Below are 10,000 nucleotides of genomic sequence, written 5' to 3' on the forward strand. Positions count from 1 at the left end.
AGAACACTCACACACTGCTGTTACTACAGCAACTGGTTAAAGCTGGATAAAGGTGAAATGGAAAGACTAATTTTAATAATCTCTGTGACATCAAATAATTCTTTTCTTATTTCACCTTTTACTTTTTAATTTAAAAAAAGACAAAAAGTCTTTAGAGAAACAGATTTATTCTAAAACTTAGAGCTGAAAGTTAGTTTTATTTAATGGGTTTAAGGTTACAGTTAGATTTAGCATTATTTAGCTGCATGAAAGTGTGTGTGTGTGTGTGTGTGTGTGTGTGTGTGTGTACCACATTTGACCGTATGGTCTGCTACAGGTGTGCAGTCGTGATTGAGCCACACGTGTCCGTGCCACTTGATGACGTCACCATCGGTGCAGGTGTTGGTGGCGATCTCGTGCACGCTGCGTTCTCTGCCCCACACCCTGAACATGGTCACACGTCCCTGCAGGTTGGTGCCACTCTCCACCTCCATTTTGTCTCCTACGTAATAATGTGCAGCCCCGAGAGTGAGCGAGCCTCCGCCTGCCAGCACACACACAGCCCTGTCTCGGCCCGGTTCCCCCGTGTCGTTCCTCAGCTCCGATGCCCTGCCGTCGATGACGAGCGCGAGCCGGCTGGCCGAGCAGGACCATGTGATGCACACGGAGTGCCAGCGTCCCACTGTGAGCGTGTCCTCCGTCACCCAGCTCCTCCCGAACAGACGGACCTGCAGCTGCAGCGCGCGTCCACCGAACCCAAGCTCCACCCGTTTGCGGTCAGGGTGCAGGTAGGTGAAGGCGCTCCACACCGAGCTGTTGATGCTCCTCTGAACGTTCACACAGACCGTGAACTCAGACAGAGACGGAACAGACGCATTTGGATTCAGACTCCAAAACTGGCAGCTTGTGTGTTCAAGGACCACCGTCTTCCCCCATAAAATCTCTGACACTGCCGAAACATTTATTACATTATTATTATTATTATTATTATTATTATTATTATTATTATTATTATTATTACTGTAATCTAACACATCTGGAAGGTGTTTATAACATAAAGGTGTTCAATGTGGAGTAACAGCATCAGAGCAGATGTTAACTTTAATACATCAGTGTTTGTCCAAACGCTCTGTATATTAACTCACATTAAAGTGACTGTAAGTTAAGCTAAAGTAAAAAAAACAACGAAAAAGACGTGTGTGTTGTGTATGTGTGCGTGTGTGTGTGTGTGTGTGTGTGTGTTTTTCACTGTCACTTGCTGTGGCGAAACCTGACCTCATGTCACTCCCTGTAGTTCTGTTGGAAATGTTAAGACTATTTTACACTTGTAAGTAAAATAAATTAAATACCTGCATCCTTCACACAGGTGACACGCAGGAACAAGACCATAAAACACAAACCCACACTGAACATGGTTCCTGCAACACACACACACACACACACACACACACACACACACACACACACACACTACAAATGAGAACACACCGTGGAATAAAATCTGTTGATTTATGAGCATTTTAGGAGTCGAGTCGCCATAAAATACAGGACAAATATGACCATGAGAACTTCCCATAATCAGCGGAACATATTTATAACAGTTTATACTGTAACAGTGGCGTCTCTCACACACACACATTTACGTCATTTAGCAAACTCCCGCATACAGAGTGACTTACATTTGTTTTATTTCAATTTACACAACTGAGCGTCTTGCTCAGGGACCAAGCAGTGGAAGCTTGGTATACCTGGGGCTCAAACCCTTGACCTACCGATCACACCTTAACCATCGAGCTCCCACATCACACACGAGCAATCACTTCATCTTCATTTAAAACAAAAAAGTACAGAAAATGTTCGCTACATCAAACTGGGTTCATAAAACACTAAGAACTGTATACAGTGATCACTGCTCTATGGACCAACACTGAGACAGCAGTTACACACATCATTACAGCTGAGCTACTGTGTGTGTGTGTGTGTGTGTGTGTGTGTGTATCCTTTACTCAGACTATTTCCACTCGTTGATCTTACACTGATTTCTCTACACACGTTTTAATTCCACTACAGATTCCATCATCTCACCTCATACAGCTTTGTCCTGACTTTAACTCGACTACAAATACAACATTAAACATCAAATATCATCATCATCATCATCATCATCATCATCATCATCATCATCATCATCAGTACTCAGAATATACACACCTCTCTCTCAGATCTTACCTGTGTCTGATTTTATTAAATAAACTCACCTTTGTATGAATCCACTCTGTCTCTGTGTCCCTGTGCACTGTACTGTGTGTATGTGTGTATGTGTGTATGTGTGTGTGTGTGTATGTGTGTGTGTTCCACTTGGTTACACATTAATCTTTGATGTGTGTAAACACTGTGATGAGCTCTGGTGATTTTGCACTAGATGTTGGCCTGATTTGGTTTTATTTTAAAGTAATCAATTTTTAAATGGAGATGATGATGATGATGATGATGTTGATGATGTTGATGATTTTTGCTGCTGTATTTAAACTGAACATCTGCTCGGTGGTGGCCTTTATTGATGAGGTGCAAATACCATGCAGAGAGAAACATATGAGCTGCAAGTGTATAATTATAATAAAGCTGTTAAAAAGTGTGTGTGTGTGTGTGTGTGTGTGTGTGTGTGTGTGTGTGTGTGTGTGTTGCAGGTCCCCCCGATATCACTTGTGATGAGTTTGTGGAATAATAATGAGAGACCCGTTGACAGAGGAGTATAAAATTAAATTATATAAAGACAGTGAGGTTAATCAGAAAGGAGACGGACTCTGCTGTTACCTGAAGGTCAGTGACTGTCAATGACACACACACACTTCTGATACACACCAACATCATATTCATCACTGTAGGAATGTGTGTGTGGAGAGAATCAGCTCTGTTACACATTTAGTTGTAACACTGATTTATTTATTGAATTATAAAGTTAATTAATTTGTATTTCATTTAATGTTTATTTCACATCAACTTTAGTATTTAATTATTTATCATGTGAACACATTCCTCTTTCCACCACTAGATGGTGGTGTTTCTTATTTCCACCATTAGATGGTGCAGTTTCTTATTTCCACCACTAGATGGTGCTGTTCCTTATTTCCACCACTAGATGATGCTGTTTCTTATTTCCACCACTAGATGGTGCTGTTCCTTATTTCCACCACTAGATGGCGCTGTTTCTTATTTCCACCACTAGATGGTGCTGTTCCTTTGGCTTACATTCAGTAAATGAAGAAAAAACACACAGGTCTCTGATCTCATTTATTTATTCATCACTTCTTCATCACTACTTCATTCATCACACATTTATTCGTTACACTTCAGTTTCAGTCTCAATGTAAATATGTCTGTGGAATGTATATAATTTATAATATGACACACACACATGGATATACAGATGTAAGCTATCTCTGACTCAGCAGAATGAACTGCTGTGTTAATTGTTGGTGTTCAGCCTTAGCTCCTGCTCCTATGCTCTGCTCATGCAGTGAGAAACTTACAGCTAAATAAGACTTCAAAAACCACACATAATTTTTATATGCTTATAGAATTTGTCTTTTTTGTGTTTCTACATTTTTTTGGCACAGTCGGTGCAGTAGATGTTTCCATCCTTGGAGACGAAGCGTTTGTCAGCGAGGTTTACTGAACACTTCTTGCAGGTGAAGCAGTAATCGTGCCACGTTCCTCCCTCATAGTTCACCACGTTAGCCGCTTTTCCAAAACCTGCAACAGGAAAATAACAAAACTCTGTAACTCTGTGTGTGCGTGTGTGCGTGTGTGTGTGTGTGTGTGTGTGTGTACCAGTGATGGGGTTCTGGCAGCTGCTGCACTTCTTGGCCACGTGTGTTTTGTAGCAGTCGACACAGTAGAGTTTCTGTTCATGAGAGGTGAAGCGAGATCCGGCCAGAGGCTTCACACACACCACACACACCAAACACTCTGAGTGCCACGGCTGGTCCTGATAGTTCACTCCACCTGCTGTGATGGGCTACACACACACACACACACAGTCACAGTGTGTGGTGTGTGCCTGCCTGCGTGTGTGTGTGCATGTGAGTGTGTGTCTCACCTTCCTGCAGGCAGTACAGTGTTTGGCGAATTTGCTCTCATGGCAGCTGCTGCAGTAAACGTTCTCATTTTTAGTGATGAAGCTCTCAGAACCAATCGGCTTCTTACACTTAAAACACGTGAAACACTCATCATGAAAGACGTTGCCTTTGTAATCCACACTCTCTGTACCTTCAGTGCACACACACACACACACACACACACACACACACACACACTCTCTGAATGAGATGTGAATTATTAGACAGTGTTGCTGTCCAGGTGAAAGATATATGGTTCAGGTTATAAGCTTCATACTAAGATGCCTTACAGGTGTACGTTCTCTGCATCCCACATGTCTTACAGGTAAAGGGTTGTTACAGGTGAGGATCTGTTCCTCCGATGGTAAGTGTACCTGCTAGGATGGGTTTGTAGCAGGCGTGGCAGCGTGGCGCGTCCTCACGTGAGCTGCACGTCCCACACAGGATCCGGTCATCCTTCACACTGAACGACTCTTTTGCTAAATTCTTATAACACTTGGAGCATCGGAAACAGTCCTTATGCCAGTAACGACCCTTATAGTGCAGCTCCTGTGGAGAGACAGGTCCTTACAGGTGAGCAGGTCCTTACAGGTGAGCAGGTCCTTACAGGTAAATAACAGGTAGACAAAAAAGGCCTGATGGGTGAAAACATGATCTCTTACAGGTCAAAGCTGCCTAATGTTTATTACCATTCATTATAACACAATGTTGTGGTCTGTATGTTAGTGTGTTGTGAGAAGTGGGCGGGACCTTTGAGTCTGTGCTGATTGGATGATGACACTCTGCACAGGTGTTGGCACAGAATTTGTCAAAGCAGCGCACACACACCGGCTTGTCATCCTTCTGCACATATTTCTTCCCACTCAGATCATCGCGGCAATAAAAACAGGTGAAACGGTCCGACATGTTGACACTACACACACACACACACACACACACACACACACACACACACACACACACACACACACACAGGTTATAATAGACCTCTCTCTCTCCCTCCCTCCCTTATCTACTGAAGTGGAAAGTGTGGAGCACCAAGATAAGATGGAGCTCAATCATTCCACATTCTTCTGCTTGATTGGCTGAGCTGCCATTTTGGGGGGAAATAAGCTTTAGAGTCAGTAATAAAGCAGTAAAACCTCCAACATTACAGTGAGGACCTCATAAGGAGCGGCATCTGTTTCTGACATGTAAAAGATAGAAGCTGGTGTTCAGCAGGTGTTGGTTGTCTGGTGTGTTCAGACCCAGGCTGTGCTGCTGCTCTCTCACTGTGTGGCTCCTGGTTCAAGTCTCAGCTGAAGAAACCCTGTGCTGAACCTGTTACAGTCTGATCACTCATTATGTGTGAAGAACAATATAAATGTCAAAAAACAGTAGTGTGTCAGCGTCACCCTGTGGCTCAGTGAGCAGGTCAGCAGGTCTCTCACCTGGAGGATCTGGGTTCACATCCCACTTCAGGTGAAACTTCTTTATAAACACACTTTAAAGCAGCTTGTTGGTGTAAAGAAGAAGATAAATGTTTAACACGAGCAGACAAGCAGTCAGCAGGTCCTGGTGGCTCAGTGGGCAGGTGAGCAGGTCTCTCATAATGAGGATCAGGGTTCACTTCCTGCTTCAGGTGAGTTTTAGGACCACTTTAAGGTGGAGCGGTGACGTGAACTAAAAGATAAATGTTTAAAAAAAAGCAGAGACGTCAGAATGCTCTGATAGCTCAGATGTCTAAGGGTGCGTCACTCTGCAGTGTCACGCTGCACAGGATCGAGACCACCTGCAGGTGAGCTGAGGGGCTGGAACCCAGTGGGGCTCTAAGTCTGGCAAAGAGAAAGAGAGTGAAAGCCAGCAGGTCCCACCTGGGGCTCCTGGGGAGGTGAAGGGTGGGGTTATGTTACTCTGGGCGGGGCCTCGTCTATATATTTATTTATTTATATATAATTTATTATTTTAATATTTATACATATATATATTTTTTTCTGTTTGCTCTATTATTATTTATTTTTTTATATCCTTATTTCTATATATTATTTTTCCCCCTATATAATTCTTTATCTTATTTCCTATATATTATATTATATTATTTCCATTTGAGTATAAAACATTTAGACTGTTAGACTTCACACTGTTGCTCTGTTTGACTTCACTACATTATTTTACTGATTTCTTCTTAGCATCACATTTGTTCTACACTCCAATAAAATCATGTTTACATGATAAGTGTCAAGACATGATATGTGTATCTATGTGTATACGTGTCATGTTTACATGATAAGTGTATCTTCATCACCACACACACCTTCACATCACCACACACACCTTCACCTCCACACACCCACTGAGCCACTGGTGCTGAGTGACTGCACATGTCTCTATTTAACATCTTCATGTTGTAGAACATGTCACTGAGGTTCAGGGAGAAAAGAAACCAGGCAGAGGTTCAAACCAGAGACAGCAGAGACGAGAGACGAGAGCTTTAACAGTGAGCCACTGATCCTCACACACAATGTCCAACCTGCACTGACCCTCTACAGCCTCCTCACATCTCCCACAGAACACTCTTCTGGATTCTGATTGGTCAGGAGATCTTCTTTAATCAGGACACAAGAGTGTGTAACTCAGTTTCTCCACATCACACACACCTCTAAGTCACTGTGTGTGCACAGCAGACATGATGAGGACAAAGATGATGCCAACAGTCAATGCTTGCTAAAAGCTGGCACATCTCTCTCTCTCTCTCTCTCTCTCACACACACACACACACACAGGTCAATTTCTTAATAAAATGTAAAGACAAATCATATTTTCATCAGTCTTTATTTCTTTGTGTATTACATAATCACATGATGTACATCAGCAGCACGTTAGCAGCAGAGACATGAGCTCAGAACACAGAACACACTCCTGCTGTGAGACACGGCAATAAAAATAGGTGAAAAGGACTGACATGTTGAGTTGATACCACACACACACACACACACACACACACACACACACACACAAAGGTTATAATGACGCTCTCTCTCTGTAAAAGTTTCCACTGATAACACAATGTTTGTTCGTTTTTCATCTATTGTTTCCCTCTGTGTGTGTGTGTGTGTGTGTGTGTGTGTGTGTGTTACTGTATGTAGCCATGGGTGATAGATGTCCACACACTCCACTGCTCTGTGCTTTTATCTGATAAAAGGAAGTATGCAGTATGAATGTGAGAAGTCAGTGTGTTACAGACACCAGATTACGCACACAATTTATTGCCTCATGCAAATGAATCACCTCAGTAGATACACACACAAACACACACACACACATACACACACACACATACACACACATACTGTACACACACACACACACATACACACACACACACACACACACACACACAAATCCAGTGTTGATCCGTCATAGTTTTCTCATGTTTCCAATTAGATTTCTTTGGAGTTCCTTTCAGATTTAGATGCAGACCCTGTTAGTGTTCAGTAGTGAATCATAACGTCATGACTCTTATAGCTTAAGTATAAAACTAAAGGAGACGTTCAGACACTGAACACATCTCATCTCTCTGGCCATTTGATTCCTTTAAACAGAGACCAGTTTAAATCACTAAAGTGAATGATGTTCACTTGTTTATTCGCCTGTAAACCCTGAGACAGGACAGAACACGAGCGTCTCAGTGGAACGAGGAACTAATCAGTCTGTAACTGAATCAGAATGTTAATGCATCGTGTCTAACTGAATAAACTGCACAAACTCAGGAAATGACATCAGCTCAGATCAGGATGCTGAGCAAAAGCAGTCATTTGTAAGTTAATAAAACGATTGCAGGGTTTCAGAGAGAGCAGAAGAGTGTGTCGTAACTCCCTCCATAGCAACCATATAAACTGTGTACACACTACACACTGATTATTAACTGTCCAGGACACACAACCTCTTATTTCTGTTCCTCAAACCTGCCGCACAAAACAACACGTCATTTTTACATTCAGCCTTAAAACCAGCAGCTTTTATGAGCAGAGCAGGAGCTTAAACCTCTCACACACACACACACACACACACACACACACACACACACACACACACACACTTCGTCACTGCACTGGGTGAAGTTTATAGTTTTGTTTTAAACTGAAGGTAATTTAATGCACTCTGTGTTTGTGCATTAAAACTCTAATTGTGAAGTCAACACTACACACTAAACCCTGGAGTGTTCAGCTGAATGATGTCTGTTCCTCAGCTCATCTCCTGGGCTTAAAATAAATGAACTGAAGTGTATTATATGGAAAAGAACAGAACTGAACGGTTGATACAACACTAATGCTTGTAGTGAACTGAGTGTCTGCTCCTGCAAGCAGCCGGACCACAGAGTTGCTCTTTGTCCTGTTGTTCCCGAGCTGCTGACGATTAACACATCTGTCTTTTTATTGTGAGTCAAGGTTAAGTTTTAATCCACTCTGTTTTTAGTGTGACCTGTGGGTGGTGCCATGAGCTCACGTCCACAAAAAAAAAAACTTTGAGAACATTTGTTAAAGGAAATAATCTGATCTGGACACCAAGAAGGAAAGAAAAAGTGCCGTGTTTTAATCTTTAAACCATTTAGCCGTAATAACACTTTTCTAACAGCTGCTCATGAATAACACATTTAGTATGTGTGTGTGCGTGTGTGTGTGTGTGTGTGTGTGTGAGTCTCATTATAGATTAGTTCAAGTTAAATAATAATTCCTTTGTTCAGTTTTCAGGACGCCCACAGAGTCCATATCAGTACTGACTCTAACAAACACTTCAGACACAAACACACAGCTCAGGGTTGTGTTCAGTTTTAGAAGATTGTTGTGATGAATGTGTTGAAGCTGCAGAGCGTCCAGACGACTCAAACCCTCAGCTCCTCCGGGAGAGACGTCTGACTTCTGTATGAGCTCATCACACATCATCTGGATCTCAGTGTGAAGATAAAGGCCAAGACACGCACACACACACACACACACACACACACACACACAGTCTCTGTAACTGGGTGTGGTACTGTTCTGTTCTGCTTCTTGTGGCCTTGACATCATCCAATTAAAATGTTACCTTCAGAAAAACCACCGCACACACATACACACCACAAAACACACACACACACACACACACACACACACGTGTGTGTAATGCCTTCATCATGAACATATGAAGGATTCCAACATGTGTAACCTAAAACTGAAAAACAGACTCAGTTTTGCCAGACAGCTGGGAAAACACTGAGAGAGTGAGAGTGTGAGTGTGTGTGTGTGTGTGTGTGTGTGTGTGTGCACCACTGCACTGGCATGATCTCCTCTGTAAAGAATGAGAGTGAAGCATGAGAACAGGAAGCCAGACAAACAGGGAACAGGAGTGTAGCACGAGCGATACACACACACACTTCATCTGTGTCTCTGTGTTAAACTGAAGCTGCTGATCATCAGCCGTCAGCGTGATTTTAAATTGTGCACAGGCAGTGTGTTGGGTCAGTGTGTGTTCAGTGAGACATTTCACACTTAAAACAGTATAAAGTATAAAGGAAATGCACTGGTATAAAACACTATATATGTGTGTGTGTGTGTGTGTATATGTATATGTGTGTGTGCGTGTGTATACATATATATATATATGGTGTTTTATACCAGTGCATTTCCTTTTCCATGAATCCTGAACGTTAAAGTTGAATCTGTTCTTTCTGAATGTTCTCCTTAACACAGAACTGACTGATAAACACACTAATGATCATGAGACCCAGATGCATCACAGTCACCAGACCTTCACTACACACTGCACTACTCAGGGTCACACCCTTGTGTCATGGTGTGGAAATTAATAAAGAGAACATCATAAAGCTTCGTATTTAACAAAGTAATCTACATCAAACACACAAACACACACAAACACACACACAC

The 10,000-nt window shown here is 42.3% G+C and overlaps 2 protein-coding genes across 3 annotated transcripts in view; both read right to left on the minus strand.

The window, feature by feature from the left end:
- LOC132863610 (adhesion G-protein coupled receptor G4) overlaps window positions 1-2,295 on the minus strand; it is a 10,953-nt gene extending 8,658 nt beyond the window's left edge. Inside the window, exons 1-3 of the mRNA XM_060896512.1 lie at window positions 2,238-2,295; window positions 1,329-1,397; window positions 290-928 (exon numbers count right to left, since the gene is read on the minus strand). Of these exons, the coding sequence (XP_060752495.1) occupies window positions 290-928; window positions 1,329-1,392 (703 nt within the window). The 5' untranslated portion in view covers window positions 1,393-1,397; window positions 2,238-2,295. The remainder of the gene's footprint in view (window positions 1-289; window positions 929-1,328; window positions 1,398-2,237) is intronic.
- Window positions 2,296-3,259: 964 nt separating this feature from the next.
- The window catches only part of fhl1b (four and a half LIM domains 1b), a 7,029-nt gene continuing 288 nt past the window's right edge, over window positions 3,260-10,000 (minus strand). Inside the window, exons 1-6 of one of the 2 annotated variants that reach the window (XM_060895965.1) lie at window positions 5,528-5,748; window positions 4,848-5,010; window positions 4,472-4,646; window positions 4,079-4,248; window positions 3,811-3,997; window positions 3,260-3,732 (exon numbers count right to left, since the gene is read on the minus strand). In XM_060895965.1, the coding sequence (XP_060751948.1) occupies window positions 3,578-3,732; window positions 3,811-3,997; window positions 4,079-4,248; window positions 4,472-4,646; window positions 4,848-5,003 (843 nt within the window). In that variant the 5' untranslated portion in view covers window positions 5,004-5,010; window positions 5,528-5,748 and the 3' untranslated portion in view covers window positions 3,260-3,577. Of the gene's footprint in view, window positions 3,733-3,810; window positions 3,998-4,078; window positions 4,249-4,471; window positions 4,647-4,847; window positions 5,011-5,527; window positions 5,749-10,000 lie in introns of those variants that run through there. The other variant, XM_060895964.1, reaches the window with a different exon arrangement.

The sequence above is a fragment of the Tachysurus vachellii genome, chromosome 20 (genome assembly GCF_030014155.1).
Source record: "Tachysurus vachellii isolate PV-2020 chromosome 20, HZAU_Pvac_v1, whole genome shotgun sequence".
NCBI classification, from domain to species: domain Eukaryota; kingdom Metazoa; phylum Chordata; class Actinopteri; order Siluriformes; family Bagridae; genus Tachysurus; species Tachysurus vachellii.